This window comes from Pimephales promelas, chromosome 5 (genome assembly GCF_988280905.1).
Source record: "Pimephales promelas chromosome 5, fPimPro1.hap1.1, whole genome shotgun sequence".
Lineage (NCBI taxonomy): Eukaryota > Metazoa > Chordata > Actinopteri > Cypriniformes > Leuciscidae > Pimephales > Pimephales promelas.
In genome coordinates this window covers 25,409,444-25,429,467 of record NC_142773.1, presented here as the reverse complement: position 1 = coordinate 25,429,467, position 20,024 = coordinate 25,409,444, and the positions used below count along the sequence as shown (strand labels likewise).

Sequence of the window (20,024 nt, the reverse complement as noted above, 5' to 3'; positions counted from 1 at the left end):
AGCTGTTAGCTGTTACCCGAAAACTAAACTTGATTTTTAGCTTAATAATTCCACTTGGTATCAGTAATAAATTGAATTTCCCCATTATATTGTGCAAGAAGAATGTAGTTCTGTGAAATGTAGTGACGTCTTAGCACACATAATTACAACACTACCTTATCCTCTTCCAGGCAACATCGATAAGGTGGATCTGAGCAAGCTGAATCAGATCGATAACGCCTTAAAAGACGCCAAGGACAAGATGGCAGGAAGTGAGCTGGACAGGAAGCTGAAGGAGCTGAATGACGTCGCCAAGAGCCAGGAGGACATGATCAGCGACTACGACCGTCAGATCCGAGAGATCCGAGCGGACATCGCTAACCTCAACGACATCAAGAACACTCTGCCGGAAGGCTGCTTCAACACTCCGTCTCTAGAGCGGCCTTAACCTCCACGCCACACGCTACACTCCCTGTGTTCTTCAGTGTCCTCATCAGACAACACCCTCAACCAAAACAGGCTATTTCCTTTCAAAATCTCTTATTTGCATTTGATTTTCTTTTATTAGGTTATTGTTTGTGTTTCTACACGTTTCTTCGAGATCATGTTTTACAAACAGAAGACAAAAGCAGCTTTTGATTTTTTTTTTTTTTTTTTTTTTTTGATACGTGAAGAGAACTCCAAGCAATGGCGCTCACCAGCCGTGTGTGTGTGCGTGTGTGTTTGTGTGTGTGTGCGTGCGTATTTGTGTTTGTGTGCTTTTAGAGACCTTAAACCCACATGACTGCACCACCTCCAGCTCTTCCTCTCAAACCTCTCTGATCTTTACCACAGAATCAGAATTATATGACTCAATCAGAAGCCTAGACGTTTGTCAGGGGAAGTTCGCTACTTAAGCTAGTGTATATCATCATCGGTAACGCTCAAAGCTATAACAGTGAAGGAATCTTAATTTGTTCGTAATGCGCATCTGCTTTCGCCCCTCGTGCTAGATTTGGTACTGATAAAGTGTTTCGTACACGTTAAAACAGTATTTCAGCTCGTGTATATATAAATTGTTCAGTACTAGAAGTCCCTGCATGGCTCTGCTGATTTCATACATTTCATGGTTGAGACATTTTGTGTTCATTTTTTATTTTTATTTTTGTCAGACGCTGCTGCTTATTACAGGTGTCCTGCGAATCACATTAACATGAGCAAAACTCAACACTATGCAACTTTGTACATTGGCGTAGCAAGACTTTTATCTGAATACACTGGTGCTAATAATTATTTCAAATGTTATATTTTTGTGTGAATGTTTTTTTTTTCTCCTTTTTTTATTATAATATAGAGTTGAGGAATTGTTCTTTGTGTAAATATGCGTAAATGATTCAGGAACGGCTGATTTTAAACCCAAGATCTAAACAGCCACCTCATCGGTTCCTTCATCAGAAAAAAACAAAAATCAGCCAAAACTTCTGCATAATATATATATATATATATAATATGTTCTGTGGTATAATACGCTTGCCTGTATACATGGCTCAGTGTTGCATCATAGCTCTATCATTTATTTTATTTGTGGTTCATTTTCAGCGGATGGTGATGCGTAATGTCTTGACCCTTTAACTTGTACATCCCCCAATCATGTCTGAACATCCACACGTCTCTAACATTTCATATTTATCGGAATGATTTGCTTTACTTGAGATGGTAAGCTTAATCACGTGTTGCTAGTTAACCATCTATTTTAGTGCCTAAACTTTTGGACATAATCCTCTAAATGTGGACGTTGCATTTTAAGTTAGAGGTCTTTCAAATGATGTCCAAATGGTGATTTTAGTACATTTCACTGTTTGTTTCTTACTGTTACCGTATCCGTAGTTCCTTCAGTTACAGTCTTACTCTGACAGGTTCGCTGAGTTTAGCTGAGTTCCTCGGCCGATAATGTCACGTCGAGATTCAACTATGGAAAGTGCCACTATTGAACATCAGACATATTATTATAGACCTCCCCACTGCGGACATAAGTGCAACACGTACACGTTTATGTATAAACAGTATTTTTAATTTATAATGTATCAAGTATTTGTGATCTGTTGTTCTACAGTTAGAGTATGTGTTTGCTGCACAAGTCTTTGTGATCCTTTGGTTCTAGAGAGTGTAATGGTTTTTAAAGACTCCCTTCCCTCTGTTTTAATCAAGGTATTCATAAACACACTCCCAGGACCTCACACACCTCTGCTTGTTACCCATTTGCCTGTAAATTCGAGCGTAACATTTGAATAATAAACAGTGGTTATTACAGGATTCGTCAGCGTGTGATTTTGCTTCATTTTCATTGTAGAATTCAATTTGCGTGTGTGTGTGGTTCAGGTATTCTTTCGTTGGGAGGACAAAATGTCCCCATAAGAATAGTAATACCTGGATTAAAAAAAAAATTTAATTAAACAGCTTCTATATCGTACTAAATTATGCTCTTTAAAAACATTTGCAATATCAAACACTATAAAGAGCTGGTTTGAAGGCTACAGCTAAAAATAACTGCAAGAGAATGACATCAGAAGGCAGACACTTTAAAATTACAAATGGCCACGCCCGCTTTTACCTGTAAAATAATATGGAGACATTTTTGGTGGTTTTCAAACTTTTGAGGCCAATAACCTCCAAGTATGATAATATAATAAGAGCCTTTATTCTAAAATATAAAAGCAGATTTATATTCATGTATTAAAAATAACATTTACTGTATAAGACAAACACTTAATTTATGCAGCTTTGTTTTTTTATTTCTTAAAAAAGATTTCCAGATGTAGGCCTATTATATTTTCCAAAAAATATTATGCCGCTCATCTGTTCTCGACATTAATAAAAATTGGAAAGATTTCTTATTATAATTATTTCTGAAGAACTGTGTGACACTGAAGACTGGAGGAATTAGCTAATCAAAATTCAGCTTTGCCATCATAATTAAAATATTTAAAATTAGAAAACGTATTTAAAATTTTAACTGGATATTTGATCAAATAAATGCAGCATTAGTGAACATAAGAGATATAGTTTTATTTTAAAAATCTAACCAACCACAAACATTTGAATGAGTATATATTTAATTAAAATGCTGACTTAAAATAACCCTTAGAAATGAATTTTCTGAAATCATTTTTGTCTCGAATTGTCCATGAGCACCCTCTTGTGTCTTTCTTGTGGGTTTCGTTTTTGGACCCCTGTTAAAAAAAAATTTAAAAAATGTAAAAAACACTTCACAATTGCGTAATTAAATGTTATATTCAAACCATGTTCATATCATTATAGCAAGGCAATAAACAGTATTTATTTCTGTACAGGAAATGACACAGAGTCATTACCAAATCTTGTTGGTCAGTATATCAGACAGATTCACTCATCATGAGACACAAAATCAGCACTATTAGCAATATCACTACATTTAGTAAGACTATGTGCTATGATTCAGTGGCCGTCATCATCGGATGCGGTTGCACATCATACTCATCAAACTCCATTTTAAATGTGTTTTTCTCTTCCGCGAGCCTGAAAGTACAAAATGTGAACTAGACACATAATGAAAAGCATTGTGCCAGTTTTGGCCTCAACAGACTGTAACCAACTTAGTATTTCCAAATGTCATTTACATATTTGACATGAGAGGCTCTCTTTTAATGTGACTTTTAATGTCATGACTCTAAAAAAAAAAAAGAATTAAAGAGTTATTTTCTCAAAATCCACCAGACTGATGACTAGATTGAAAAGAGCATGAGCATCATGATTCATGTGCACATCCGCAGTCTCAAATCTTTGAATCAGTCAAATCAAATGAGTTCATTATTGTTATGGTCGTTCAACTGAAGTTAAGTTTAACACAAAATAACTGACTTAGTATAAGTAGAAATAGCATGAACAGCTCACTCTTTAATATGTAAGTTCAGGCAATGATGGTTCAATGAAGAAACTTCAACATCCATGGGACCTTTCAATTACATAAGAGGTTCTTTGTAGTTTTTCAAGCCAAAAATTAAGAATTGTTCAATAGTATATATATATATTTTCTTATGCCATAATTTCATGCACTGATACTCATGCATTTTAATGTGTGACATAAATGTCCTAACTTCTAAACTTATATGAAGCACATAATTTGAATATTGCAGTGTTTTGCTTGATGAGAGGCAGGTTATTTCTTGTATGTTGATGATCATTAGTGATCTATGAGAGTGCTGTTTCTTGCTCTTGTCTTGTGTGAGGGTGTGGTGTTGGCAGAGTCCTGCGAGGGGTTATAGATGTATTCTGTGCTGTTCTCTGTGGCCGAAGGGAAAGGGTTTGAGCATGTTTTCCTGCAGAGGTTTTGGGTGGGGCTCGATCACTGCGTCTGTGTGAGGAACAAGGTGTGGAAGATAAAGATGTGTGGCACTGGATGTTTGGGTGTGTTTTTGTAATGCGTATCTGAGACACACACCTCTGACTCAGCCCAGAGTCTCTCCTTTCCTCATGGAGAGTTCATGACAGGGCGTAGCCGACTGCACGCACTAGAAAATACACTGCCTGAGGCTTTGGATTTTTCATGAGTGGAATATATTTGGCTGTGACTCTTCCAGAGCAGTTCAGTTTGTTCCGGTATTTTTATGACAGCTGTGGTTTTGATTTCTACGCAACGGTCAAAGATCCAATGGCTTTTTATTTATTACTCATTTTCAAGATGATTAATTAAAAGATGGCAAACATCATATGATTCAGTGCCACAGTAAGTCAGGATCCATGCACCCAATTCAACACGACAGTGATTCGCTGTCAATTCAGAATATATTAGAGATGCCAAATACCAAGATCACAATTTTGTTCTTTAAATTCACTTCATATATTGAAGTTTTTGATGTGTCCAAACTTGAAATGCAATCTCCTTGTGGATCAATTATTGTAGTTAATGTACCCATAGATCATTGTGTGGTAAAGAAGAAAACTGCAATCTCAGACTGTTTATGGTTGCTACATATCTATGGCTTTGGTTTGGTGGCTTGGTCTTCAGTTTGGGTGTGGTTCTCTTGCCATCATTCTCTTGCCATGGTGTGAACTTCTAACAATTTAGCCCAATAAAAAAAAGTTTTAAAAAAATAACACATTAAATAAATATAATAATAACAACCATAGATAGACAGACAGGCAGACGATGATAGATAGACAGACAGAGAGACAATGATGGATAGATAGATAGATAGATAGATAGATAGATAGATAGATAGATAGATAGATAGATAGATAGATAGATAGATAGATAGATAGATAGATAGATAGACAGACAGACAGACAGACAGACAGACAGACAGACAGACAGACAGACAGACAGACAGACAGACAGACAGACAGACAGACAGACAGACAGACAGACAGACAGACAGACAGACAGACAGACAGACAGACAGACAGACAGACAGACAGATAGATAGATAGATAGATAGATAGATAGATAGATAGATAGATAGATAGATAGACAGAGGATTAGTTTGATAGACAGACAGACAGACGATGATAGATTAGCGTGATGTCTAATTTTACCATTGGTGATTGTAGCCCTGAGATTCTATAGTTTGAGATCCAACAGTTATTATGAACACTTTTGAAAATACTTTGTGCATTGAAGCTATTGTGTTTGGACACACAGACAACAGAATCGGCATATGAATCTCAACAATGGTGACAATAAACAAACAAACTAGTGACAAACTTTACTAGTGGCAACTTTACATTTTCCGTCGGTCTTAGTGCACGGTGTAACTACAGAACAGTGAAGTTTTAAATAAGAAAAATATCGTAAAAATATTTTGTTTTTTTGAGAAATGCTAATGGTCTTGTCTACTTCAATGATGTGTACTAAGCTATGCTAAAAGTGGTACCGCCAGAGCCGGAGATCGGCTGAATGGATTCGATAACAGTAAAACTCAACAGTTTAACTATGGGGGAGTTGTAAAATGATTTTTCTATTTCCAAAAAAAAGTCAAGTATCCCTTTAACACTGGGGATTTTGCTGTGTGTCTCTGCTTAACTTTTGTATCTTATTTTATTTGTTTGTAAATCTAACATGGCAATGTTAAATTATTTCCTTTTTTTCTGTCAACAGTCCAAGGAGCACCACCAGTGTCATTATTAGGATTATTATTCACTGGATGAAACCAGGTGTCCAGGTGGTTTGTTGTCCTGCCTCTCTTTTTTTGTACTTGAAAAATAAAAATAAAAAACAATTCTATAATTACAAAAAATATATTTTCTATAGGCCTATCCAAAACTCAAAAATTCATAAAAGTTATATTTATACATAGGCCCATATATTACCTTAAAAACATAGGCTTAGTGGAGATGAATATACTTACTGGAGATGAATATATGGAGATGAATTAATAAGAAAATTACTTCTAATGACTTTAATTAGCTACTTCAATTTGTATCTAATGCTGCCTGTTGCCTTTTTAGTTAGGCTACTAACAATAGTAGGCCTAGTCCTACTATAGAGCATATTAAGCACAACAGAGCACAGCATCAAGCATAATAGCACACTTAGATCTAAAACAATGGGTTTAATTGTTCGTTTGCGGTGTTCTAAACTTCTGCTATCTAGGCGTTTAATCAAACACGTTTTTATGTGAGGGGATGATACATATCCTATCAGGCACGTATTCTCTGTGAATCACTCGTGAGTAAATATACAGTTGAGACACGAGCTTGACGTGCCCGCGCTTGTCAAGTTGGAAGTTTTTAAATGCGCGCGCAGGGATCAGCTGGCACAGCCGTCAGGTGTCTGTCTCGCGCTGAGGACCGTCAATATCTTTAATATCGACCTGACCCTATAAAAGAGACAACGTGCCGTTTTGTTTCTTGGATGTGGAAAATGAAGAGCAGTTGGTTCTTTCTGTTCGCAGCTTGCATCTGGTATCCAATTCACGGGACTGTTCAATGTAAGTGAAGTCTGTTCATTTTGTTTTTCAACATTATTGAGTTGACAAGTTGTAGCTTCATGAAAGCTTTCATTTGCAGTAGACATATTTTGATTAAGTTGACCTATTGCTGAAAATCTGATTTGTGGGCATGATTTCTTTATGACAGTAGCCTAATCACCGAATGTAATAAGCAGATTGCATAAATTCCAGTCTAAGAAAGCTTAAGGTGTCCAAATGGGACAACCAAAGTAAGGATTTGTATTTAACATTTCTTTAAAATAATAATAATTCTGTTCTCTTCATATTTAAGTGAAATTATGAAGAGAACAGAATTATTATTATTAATTTTATTATTATTATTATAACCATGCAAAATGATATTGTATTGGATAGGCAATTTGGCATCGAAAACAGCAGCAGTGACAGTAATCAGAAAGTGTCTCATTTACTCCTGATTATAATATAAACAAACAACAAACATAGACATTATATAGGCTACCGCATTGCCTACATATAGTCTAACAATAACCTATAGGCTAACCATTACCACAATACTTTTCATAAAGGCGATGCGATTTTCTGGCCATAAATTATTTTAAAAACTGTTCTTTAAAAAATGCAATTAGCCTATATAATTATTCTACATGCAGTCGGTCGGTGTCTGACTTTTTAATTTTTTTACAGTCTATGCTTATGACCTGCTATGCCATAAGATATCGTCTTTCTGAAGGCTGCTTAAAAACATTTTTTGTTACAGGACTAGGCTTTATTTAGGCTAGATGTAAAAAACAAATTATGCCAACATAATACGACAATATGCTAGGACTTGGCTAAAAGACGATAAAATGGTTAGGATAAAAAGTCCATTCTCAGCACATTACATGAGCATTGTTTTGCGCGCTGATTTATTGTATTTCTTTGTAAACATCGATACATTTGCACGTGTCCAGCTGCATAGACAACATCTCGCGCATGCGCCCTACTTTTCTGTGAGAACGACCCTGTAAATATCAACTCACATTGTTATATGTCTTTTTCACATTTCCCGGCCGCTCAGAAGCGAAACTCGTCATGTTTGGTTAAATTCAGCAGACTACAGCAAATAGCCTATCATTTTTGCTATCCCATTTGCTCCAATAGGCCTAGCGAAAGAAAATCCATGACAAATATATAGAGGGTATTAGTCAAAATATAGCTAGACAAATATCAAAATGAATTGCAGTCACTCCCTCAGCCTTAGTATTAACACCCTTGCAGCAGTGCCAACTATTTAATTGAATGCCAATGTAATAGCCCTAGGACACAAAGTACAGGTTATAAATTAATTTTAAAACAAATGAAAAACTTAAAACTGGAATGCAACATCAGTCTGCACTGTTTACTATAAGGATAACCCTATAGTCTTACGGTTCGGTTTAGCTGTTGTTGCTGCCTGCCTGTTGCTCACCTGTGAGGGACCCTGATGTTGCCACATTAGAAGGAATGGAATGTCTGTTCTGAGTGGATGACGTTTTGGTTCATGCTGACTTAATATTAATGTATTATAACTTTGTGTTAAATTACCTACAAGAGTGAGCTTGTCCTACCCTCTAAGCCAGTCTATTATCTAACATCTATTATCGTCTGTGTGTTCAGCATTATAGGCCTGGCTGAACATAGACTAGGCTGTTTTATTGCAGGTAATCCTACATGATCTAATGTGCTTACACAGCTGAGGGCATTTCTCAGGGTGAAAAGATGTTCACCCTGGATGTCCGGTGTGTCTTTCAGATGCTTGTTGATCCTTAGGCATTTGTGGCTTTGTCATTGTATGCTCTGCAGCTTATGGTTTGTGGGTTTGAGTAATTGTGTATGTAATATCATAGAGAGTGAGTGAATATAGGCTACCTTAGGGCGGGGTGTTATTTACTGCATTGATGGCGCTGTTTGTTTTTATCAGTATAAGAAGGTCTTTAGATGTTACTTTCCCATGCTCTCAGCAATACCACTAAAAACTTGACTGGCGCCAGTTAACTTCAGCAATGTGATGCTTTCTCTTCAAAGATTGCATAAAGTTATTCAGCAGATTCCTTAACCATTGAAAGTTGGGAACATCTTTAAAGGGGCGCAGCGTCAGAAGCAGAGGTCAACGTGTGCATTTATTGATAAATTGTTATGATTTATGTATCTGTGTAGTTCTTTATCATAAATGCAATTTACATAATATGATGCAGGAGCAATTCAAGAGCATCCACTGTAGTTTCCCATCCACTGTAAAACTTGGGTTATTTATTTATTTTTGTTTATTTGTTTGTTTATTTAAATGCAATTCCTTTAATCTATATCTCATGAGACTTTGGGACTTTTCCTACTTTTGCTATAATTCATACTTTAGTGCAATAAAATAGCTCAAATTTGTTATGATATTCATTTTTATAATAAATCCAAAAACAAAATGCATGAAAAGAACTATAAAAGGGAGTAGAAATGGCAAATGAGCTAATGAGTGGTCCGCTGCTGCATCTGCTGGGTATAGTGGTAATTTGTCATGTCATTTTTCATGTTAACGACAGAAATCCTTCACTAAACTTAAAGCATGACACATTTTTCATGTTATCTCCCTGAATAAAAATGAAAAAAATGTAGATCTTTAAAGTTATAGGGTTAAAAAAGAATAGTGTTTAAAAACTGTGTTTTGAAAAATCATTTTTAAACAGTAAGTACAATCATAAGTACTGTAATATAAAGTTTCTATATATTTTTAATGAATATTTATGAATATTAGCTGGTTATTTAAAATGATTAGAATTTGATTCATTATTCAGGTAGTGTAGAGTCTATATTGTTAATGGTTATACATGTTATTGGTCTGGTATACAAGTATATATATATATATATATATATATATATATATATGTATATATGAAGAGTTCAGATGCAAAAGCCTCTAAATGCCATTTGAAATTTTCTTCTTTAATGATGATTTTTATCAAACTTGTATATTTAAGTCCAGTAATTTCACTTAAAAAACAATTAATAGGTAATTATCATTGCCATTCAAGTGAAATCACTGAACTTAAATATACAAGCTTGATAAAAATGATGATTTTAGAAGAAAATTTCAAATGGCACTTAGAGGCTTTTGCATCTGAACTCTTCATATATATATATATATATATATATATATATATATATATATATATTAAATAATACCCTCATTGTGTGCTAATATTGAAATCCTAGAATCACCCCTGATAGGGGCCCTTCTTTGAACAGGGGAAAGTCATTGGCACCAAGTAACTTATCTTGACATATATATATATATATATATATATATATATATATATTAAATAATACCCTCATTGTGTGCTAATATTGAAATCCTAGAATCACCCCTGATAGGGGCCCTTCTTTGAACAGGGGAAAGTCATTGGCACCAAGTAACTTATCTTGACATGTTGTCTTCAGCCTCCACTACTTGTTCGTGTCATGGTAATGCTCAGTACTGCAGACAAGATCATCTAGGAGAACTGTACTGTATAAACTGCCAGAGAAACACAGAAGGGCGGCACTGTGAAAACTGTAAAGAAGGATACCACCACCAGAGGGCAGGAGACAACTGTGTGCCTTGCAACTGCAACACTGCAGGTGAGATGAACATTTATGTGCTCTCCTGTTGTCATATAGGAAAGAATTTTAGTTTTTGGGATCAACTATGTTTTAGAATGTTTTCAAAAGCAATTGATAGTTTTCTTCGTTTTGTGCAATATTTTAATGCTGCATATAGAAAATTAATTTAAAAAGTTGTTATATAATGCAAATATGCTTATTTATACGTTTTTAATTGTGGCTTAAGTGCTTTACAAGTGTAGTTAAGTTGTTCAAAATGCATATATTCTTTGTTCTGTTCAGGTTCTCTAGGACCGTTCTGCAACAATGAGGGACGATGTGCGTGTAAACAGGGATTTTATGGAGACAAGTGTGATCGCTGTGATGATGGCTCTCAAGTGACTCCCAATGGATGTAAGCCTTTGAGGTGAGAATAATGAGCCCTACATCTCAGACTGCTATCTGACTATTAATATGCAGGTTTGTCTGGTTTAATGAATGATCTTCTCCTGCAGGCTAAGCTGTCGGTCACGTAACAATGGCCGTCTTACATATAATCCAGAGGAGTGCCTGCCCTGCTTTTGCAATGGCCATTCAAGTGTCTGCTCTTCAGCTGACGGATATTCCGTTCACAACATCACTTCAACTTTTGAAAATGGTGAGCTTGATGTGTAACCTCTGGTTTTAGTAAATCACATTTGGTTTTAGTTGTCTTTGTTCATTTCATTTGTCTCGTCTCACAGGACCTGAGGGCTGGCGGGCTACCACTGGTCAAGGTGTGAGCTCCTCACAAGTGCAATTCAGGTGGTCTCCCACTCACAAAGACCTTGAGGTGATCTCTAAAGAGATCCTTCCTGTTTATCTGTTTGCTCCTGGTATGATATGACTTTTTTTTTAATTAATTATGGGCAATATCAGTAATTATCACTGATGCATTGTCATTTCCTTGACTCTTGTGCTTCTGTGTTTAATACAGCATCTTACCTGGGGAATAAGGCATTGAGCTACGGTCAGACGCTCACCTTCTCTCTGCGTCTGGACAGAGGCGTCCGTCGTCCTTCCATCTCTGATGTCATGCTAGAAGGAGCAGGTCTTAAGGTGTCCGCTTCACTTGGAGACTTGAGAACTGTGGTGCCCTGTGGAAAGAAAATCGCCTACACGTTCAAGTCAGTAACATCATCAGTAATAACTAGATCTTTATGCTTTCTAAATTAACGTGAGGGTTTTTACCCTGCCCTGGTCCCTGCTACGATTTAAAGGAGTAGTTCACTTTAAAAAAAAAACTTTTGCTGATAACCCCCCCTCCATGTCATTCAAGATGTCCACGTCTTTCTTTTGTCAGTCGAAAACAAATTAAGGTTTTTGATTAAAACATTCCAGGATTTTCTCCATTTAATGGACTTCATTGGGAACCAAACTGTTCAAGGTCCAAATGAGAGTTTCAGTGCAGCTTCTACGGGCTTTAAATGACACCAGACGATGAATAAGGGTCTAATCTAGGACCCTTCGAGTCATGATTCGAAAAAAGATTTGTTCATTTTGATGTTTTGAATTTGAACAGGAGAGTCACGCACACTCATCACAGAACAGTGCAAGGCGAGCATTTGTGCTTATAAAACCTAAACTTTTTTATTTCTTTTTTAAATGACCGTTCGTTTCGCTTTATAAGATGCTTATTCATTGTCTGGTGCCGTTTAAAGCCCTTTGAAGCTCCACTGAAACTCTCATTTGGACCTTGAGCCGTTTGGTTCCCATTGAAGTCCATTATATGGAGAAAATCCTGGAATGTTTTCAGCAAAAACCTTTATTTTTTTTTTCGACTGAAGAAAGAAAGACACGGACATCTTGGATGACATGGGGGTTACTAAATTATCAGCAAAAGTTGTTTTTAAAGTGAACTAGTCCTTTAAGACTTTTTAAGGGATTACATTATAAATGGGTACCATATCAGTTATTGGCCAATTTTAGACAGGGTTTGATCGTTTTGTTCAATATTTTATATGCACTACCATTCAAAAGATTGTAGAATTGGTACAAAATGATCCATTTGTTTTAAAGGTATATAGGCTGATAATTATTATTACCATATTTCACAGACTGGACGAACAACCTGGAAGCAAATGGAAACCGCAACTCTCATCCACAGAATTTCAAACACTTCTGAGCAATCTTACAGCCATTAAAATCAGAGGAACATTTGGTGAAAATGGTGAGTGTTTAATCTCTCCAATCCAATTATGTACATCCATAAACTGTTTTAAACATGCACACAGTAATGTAATGCAGAATAAAAGAATTGCGTGTCTGGTTTCACAACAGGACGTGGTTATCTGGATGATGTCTCTCTGGTGTCAGCTAAACTGGGACCCGGCACCCCTGCAGACTGGGTTGAAAAGTGCAGATGCCCTGTTGGTTATGATGGACTGTTTTGTGAGCGCTGTGCCACTGGATACAGGAGGCGTTTCCCTGGTCAAGGCCCCCGAAGCCCCTGTGATCCCTGCTCCTGTCAGGGTGGAGCATGTGATCCAGAAACAGGTTTGTTATTTCAATGGTTAATGCGTGTTTGTGCTTTAGTTCTGAAAAAGAAGAAGCCTGAGCTGAGAAAAGTGGATTTGTTATGTTTACAGGAGGCTGTTACTCGGCTGATGAGATACCGAATCTGCAGATGTGCCCTAAAGGTTATTATGTCAACCGTCAACAGTCCAACTCCTGCCAGAAATGTCCTTGTCCCGAGGGCGAGGCTTGCTATGTTATTCCAGTAACCCAGGATGTGATGTGTGCCCGCTGTCCCCGGGGGACTACAGGTGAGGAACACGGAGCAAAAGAGCAGGGAAACATCACGTAGATGGGTCTTAAAGGGAATGTACACCCAAAAATCAAAACAAATTTTTCCTTCTGGCTTCTCTTTTCAATATAATGAAAGTATGTCAAAAAGCACTATAAAAGTAGCTTAAAAGTAATCTAGTAGTCATGCATTAGATTTCTGATTTAACTTCAAATGTAACTATAAAAACAGTTTGAATCTCATTATTTCTGTTTGTCATGTTTTTAAAGGATCTCGTTGCGAAATATGTGATGACGGTTTTTATGGAGACCCCCTGGGAGAGTATGGCCCTCCCAAACAGTGCCAGCCCTGCCAGTGTAATGGCCATGTGGACCAGAACGCCATCGGGAACTGTGACCGCCGAACAGGGGAGTGTCGGAAGTGCCTGAACCACAGCAACGGCCCCAAGTGTGAGAACTGTGATGATGGATACCACCACATTTACCCCACAGACCCATGTCAGGGTAATGAAAAATACCTTGACTCTCACAAGCATACATATAATACTGCATACAATACCAGTAAAGTGAAATACAAAAAGTCACCTCAGTTTTTGCTTTCTTTTATCACTGTAGCCTGCAACTGCAATCGCCTGGGGTCTGTGTCGAACTCATGTAGCGATAAAGGCCAGTGCGAGTGCAAGGAAGGTTACGATGGACTCAAGTGTGAGAAATCAACATGTCCATCCTGCTTTAACCCAGTCAAGAGCAAGGTAAGACATTGCAGAATGGAAAACAAAATAAAGAAATACAAAATGTTCAATTATTTGATCAAAAATACTGTAAAAACAGGAATATTGTTGAAATTATTACATTAAAAAACATCTATTTTAAAATGCATTTTATTCTTGTGGTGACAGCTGAATTTTCGGCATCATTACTTCAGTCTTCAGTGTCACATGATCCTTCAGAAATCATTTTTAAATACTGATTTGGTGCTTAAGAAACATTTATTAGTATTAGTGTTAGCATTAGTGTCAATGTTGAAAACAGTTGTGCTGCTTAATATTTTTGTGGAAACTGTGGTCAATTTTTTTCAGGATTCTTTGATGAATAGAAAATTCAAAAGGAACAGCATTGTTTTGATATAGAAACCTTTTGTGAAATTATACATTTCTTTGCTGTCAATTTTACAAAAATTTGATGTGTCCATGCTAAAAACTAATGCACACGCGTGTGTGATTTAACCATGAGAAAATAACGATCATTTAATATGTGCTATCATGTCAAAACAAGCACTTTTGACTCTACGTGTGTGAAAGAAAAGACGAGAGAATCCTGCTGGGTTTGATGATTGTTTATTATCTGGAGTGATATAACGGTATGTTGCTCTGCAGCCGATCTTGAACACTGAGTGTGTGGGTGGAATTAAATGTGCTGTTTGCCCAGGGACCAGCACACACAGTCAAGACTGATCTCATACACAATCTCAGTGCTATAGTGCATTTACCACACCTACATAAAAAGAGGAAAAAAGCCCACTCAAGGCTAAAAATGATTAAACAACGTTTAGCGTTGGATCCAGTCCCTGGGCAGCTGCTAATGTAGAGGTATTAAGAACAAACGTTGACAAATTAAATGTTGATCTTTGTGTTTTAATTCAGATAGAGGTTTATGCACGTCAGCTGCAGGAAATGGAGGATTTATTTAAAGGAATTGGAGGTGATGATGCTCCAGTCAACGATGCTCTGATGGAACAGGCTATTAGGGCTGCGGAAGTCATGGTGCAAACCCTGAAATTAAGAGCAAATGAACTCACAAGTACAAAAATCCTTCATTTGTTTTGTTTAATCCATTTTTTTCTAGTTAGTTCATTGTTTTAGTTAAACATTTTTTTTAAAATTCCAAATAGGTACAGAGAAACAGCTTCAGGATAAACTGGCGAGCATTAGCCGATCCCAGCTGAGAGAGGACAGAAACATGGAAGCTTTGTTGACGACATTGGATGGGGTCAGAAACAAGGATCAACGGTACAGAATGGAAGTTTCAGAAATCAGTGACCTCATCAGTGACATCAGGCTAAAACTGCAACAGGCCAAACGGGACATCCAGCAGGCTGTAAGTATTTAATTATTATATTTTTATGGGTGGTATTATATTAATATTGGTGTTTTGTTTAGCATTTGGTTTTCAGCCGGTTGTTGAAAGGTGATCTATAGCTTATCTATCGCATAGAGGGTTAGTAAAAGTATAATTATGGTTGTTTTGAAAATTCTCAGTATTTTTGTAATGTCTATTTCAGGAGTTTCCCTCAGGTGATGGGGTGCCAGGTGCTGACTCCTTGTTTGATTTGGTTCAGAGAGCTGCTGATCTTGCTGAGCAGTATGTCATGTGTTTTTCTCAAATGCCACAAAGAGTGAAACAGCACAACATGTTGTGCCCCATAACTACATGTGCACTAATAAGACACTTGCTTAGCCAACAAAGGCTTTAATAGGTTTCACAGTTACACATTAAAATGTGGTTATGAACTGTTTTATCCCCAGACTTTGTGAAGACATTATTATTAAACAAAAGTCATAAATCAAACAGTGAAATATATTAAAATCCAGAGTTTGACCTTCCGCATTAACCACATCAACAACAAAAGATTAAAAGCTGATAGCTGATAACTATCCATTATTTAGTTGCATTACTGCATTTTGCATGTTTGTTTTTTTACTTAAAAATGCATTTAACCATTGAATAGACTTCAACTTCACTTGCTTATCTGCTGTACATATGTTGTGCATCAGTTGTGTGTAAAACTGACTGCTGTTTTTCTTTCTAGACATCAAGGTGAGGCAGTGACGGTGGAGACCATTGCAGCAAATTCTCTAACCCAATCTGAGAAAGCACTAGATCTCATCCGAGGTGTCATCAACCGAGAAAATAAGGTCAAAGACCAGGTCAAGGACCTCAAGAGACTGTAAGTTGCTTATAGCTCAACTTTTGAATGAGAAATATTGTTAAACAAGATCATTCTCTCCTCAGTACATGACTGTTATTATGCATTATGCAGAAGTAAAGACTGAGCTTACTTTCTAATGATTTTGATCACAGGTATGAAGCAGATGTTAACAAAGTGCTTGACATGGAGAATAAGGCCACTAAACTAACTGATACAGCCGGAAAGGAGAGCGAAGTAGCTCAGAACACTCTGAAACAGTTATCTGACCTGGAGAAGAAACTTCCAAAGCCTCTGACGGTAGTGAATATGGATTCAATATTTATGTAGTTTGAGTAAAAATAATACAGGAGCCTCAAGTCTTTGTTCACAACCCGATTATTTTCCAGAAACTATTTGCTGGTGTTACTGGAGTCTAAAAAAAATACACTATATAAAATGAACATTGTGTAGTACACATTTAAAAAGTTACATAAATAAAGTTAAAGTTAAGTGAAAGCGTCAGATACGACATTTCCCTTAGGTCACATTCAACATTAAAAAAATACTTATAAAACAGAACGAACTACTACAACAGTAAAAGAAAGAAAGTTATATATATATATATATATATATATATATATATATATATATATATATATGCATCTAAATTATCACAGAGTAAGACATTTTAACCAGGTTCCTCTGGAAATGTATATTTGTGTGTGAGTGTGTTATTGTATGACTCTATTGCGTTTCTGGAAGTTGTTAGTCAAAACCTTTCTGTTTCTGCAGAAGGACATTGCTGGCGTGGTTTCCATGTTTGACAATCTGAAGGGTATGGTGGAGGGGAATCTATCACAATACCAGGACTTTCAGCAGTATATGCTCAGTGAACAGAAAGAGACAGCTGATCTGTTCAATAAGGCCAAGACTTTCCAACAGGTAAACAAGATCATCTGTTAAACCTTCCCGAGACTGTAGATGCTCAGAAACCACTGAAAAAAGATGTAAAAGATGTGTAAGAATGTGATGACTGAAAATGAGCTTGATTTTATTTAACCAAGAATTGGCAACAAGATCTCTGTGGAAACATTGACCTTTAGTGCATTTCCTGGGTCAACAGAAAACTTGACTTTTTGTTTTTATTTGATTTAAGGTTCAAGACAAACTTCTTGCCAGGGCAAACGCAGCTGAAGCAGTCAAAAATAAATCTCTGGAAATCTTTGCCAACAACAAAGATAGTCTGGAAAAGACACTAGCGACGCTCAAAGGTACGGATGAACAATGGATTTTAAGCTATTAAATATCATATACACATTACCGTTCGGAAGTTTTCTGGTCGGTAAGATTTTTTAATGTTTTTGAATGTTTAAGGTTGCATTTGTTTGATTTACAATACAGCAAAAACAAGGAATATGGTGAAATATTATTACAGTTTAAAATAACTGTTACTGTGATGGTAAGCTGTGATTTATCACATAATCCTTCTTATATGCTGATTTGGTGCTCAGGAAACATTTCTTTTTATTATCAATGTTAAAAACAGTTGTGTTGCTTAATATTTTTGTGCAAACAATAATTCTTTTAGGGTTTTTGATAAATAGGAAGTTAAAAAGAACAGCATTTATTTGAAATAGAAATCTTTTGTAACACAGCAAATGTCTACTGACACATTTGATCAATTGAATGCATCCTTGGCTATATAAAAGTATTAATTTCTTCAAAAAAGTAAAATTCATACCTCCCCGAACTTTTGAGCAGTAGTTTATATGTTCTGCCATCATTTAAACTATCCAACACAATTGACCTAAATGTCTCTTTGGTCTTTTCTCAGATTTTGATGACCAGATTGGTGGTAATAAGGATCTTGCCGATGCTGCCATTGCAAAACTGCCTGCTATCAATGACACCATCCAGAAGGCCATAGCTGACAACACCAAGACTCAGGACATTTTGGATGCAATGGCTCCTCACTACAGAGATGCTCAGGATACCATTGACTCTCTTACAAGCACTGCAACCAAACTGGAGGTATGGCGACCTGTTATCTTGAGTGTTCACCTAATTCATTTCTAAAAACAATATTTGTGCCAATGCCATTATTATGTCAATTTCACAGAGAGACCAGTTCAGTTACTCACAATGTCTGTCACAAGATGAGCCGAGATGAGTTGGCCTATTTGAATTGTATACAGAAAGTTTTGAATGTGCTCACAGGGTGCTTGTATGTGTCTCCACAGGGAATGTCCGATTCTCTTCCGTCTTCTTCCGATATTTTGGAAGCTGCAACCAAACTGAAAGAGGACGTGGATGGACTAAATATACAAGCATCTTTAACTAGGGACAGATTGAATGAAGAGAAAAACAAGGCAAAAGAACAGATTAATCAAGCGAAGAATGTAAGAATGTCTGCTTACATAAAACTATTTGAGAAAACTATTTGAAATCATATTTACTTTGGAGCTGCATTCTAAACTTTCTATCCTTTGTTTGTCAAATCAGGCTATCATGGAGTCTACTGGAGCTCTTGGAAATGCAAAGAATGCTAGGGATGCTGTTAGTGATACTTTGAAGACAATCACTGATATTATGAGCTCACTGGGTGAGTTATAACAGTAATTCACTTCATGCAAAATATACAGTCAAGTATGGGAAACTTAGAATTGTCTATTAAAGATAATTATCAAACTGGATGAAGACATGTTGGAGGCAGAATATATTTTCGTAACTTGATCTTAATTCCAAAGTTCAACGATGAGGAGGAATTCACTATAACTACTGTATGATATTGCTTTCCAGGAACTCCTGGGACAGTCGACGACAAGCGAGTGGCCGACCTAGAGACCGCCATTGCTAAAAGCCGCAACCGTGTGGAGACGGAGCTGAGGCCCAGACTCAGGGAGCTGGAGGAGAAGGAAGCCCTGCAGAGAGCCAGCATTTCAGGCATGATCAATGACATTGACACCATCCTGGCTGACATTGCCAACTTAGAGGAGATCCGTAAAAGCATTCCAAATGGCTGTTACAACATACCACCTATTGAAAGGCCGTAAAGGCTTTGGGTTACTGCCGGGCCAAATCCCAATGTTAGCTAGTTTAATATATGAACTTACTGATGATACTTTTCAACTAAAGAGTGTTTGTTGCATATAACATGATTTTGTTTTTGTTTTTAGTATTTATACGTGTTTTTTAGACTTTTTTTAAGTATTTATTTTTTCATTTTTTTTTTACTGTGAAGTTTGAAATGATGCCAAAGATATTTCCATTTTGGGTAATTAATAGAGACATATATACCATATCTGAAACTAATTGTTCTTGAGAAGAAGTAACACCCAGTTGCTTCTCCATCTGTTTCTGGATATAGTGAAAAATACATTCAAATGTGAAAGAAATGCACAACATAACAAATTTCATTCGTTTGATTTCTGTTTTGTTTTATTAAATTCAGTATTCATCAAGGACACGAGTTATTGTCATGGCAGCATACTTTTTCAGTGGTTGAATGCTTATCGAATAGCCACTATAAAATAAAAAATATATTAATATATGACATTACGCTGACACACGTATACATGCTTTTCACCATAGACCACTAATTTAAAAAAAAAAAGAATAATATTGAAGATCTAAAATTAAGTTCTGCAGTTTTAGCATCTTAAAAACAGAACCCTGAATCTCTATAATCAATTCAAAAGCATGAGGGCAATTAAAATACAAGAAGAAACAAACAATATCATCAACAATATCTACTCTTGTTGATCACGAGTTTTAATGAAGACATGATGAATGCAAGGAAGCAGTGAGGATTGTAGAGCTACAGAAGAATGCAGCATGCC

At 36.4% G+C, this 20,024-nt stretch overlaps 2 protein-coding genes across 2 annotated transcripts in view; both read left to right on the top strand.

Moving 5' to 3' along the window:
- Positions 1-2,271, top strand: part of lamc1 (laminin, gamma 1) — a 58,655-nt gene extending 56,384 nt beyond the window's left edge. Inside the window, exon 28 of the mRNA XM_039654728.2 lies at positions 171-2,271. Coding sequence (XP_039510662.2) covers positions 171-427 — 257 coding nt within the window. The 3' untranslated portion in view covers positions 428-2,271. The remainder of the gene's footprint in view (positions 1-170) is intronic.
- Positions 2,272-6,427: 4,156 nt separating this feature from the next.
- Positions 6,428-19,647, top strand: lamc2 (laminin, gamma 2). Its single transcript, XM_039654814.2, has 22 exons — positions 6,428-6,923; positions 10,353-10,532; positions 10,797-10,920; positions 11,009-11,151; positions 11,237-11,368; positions 11,470-11,659; positions 12,590-12,702; positions 12,813-13,028; positions 13,121-13,297; positions 13,548-13,781; positions 13,893-14,029; positions 14,921-15,077; positions 15,169-15,374; positions 15,559-15,638; positions 16,087-16,224; positions 16,359-16,503; positions 16,978-17,127; positions 17,342-17,456; positions 18,020-18,216; positions 18,426-18,584; positions 18,688-18,787; positions 18,985-19,647. Exons 1-22 carry the CDS (start codon positions 6,848-6,850, stop codon positions 19,236-19,238), a joined length of 3,423 nt encoding a protein of 1,140 aa, XP_039510748.2. The 5' UTR covers positions 6,428-6,847; the 3' UTR covers positions 19,239-19,647.
- The last annotated feature ends 377 nt before the right edge of the window (positions 19,648-20,024 follow it).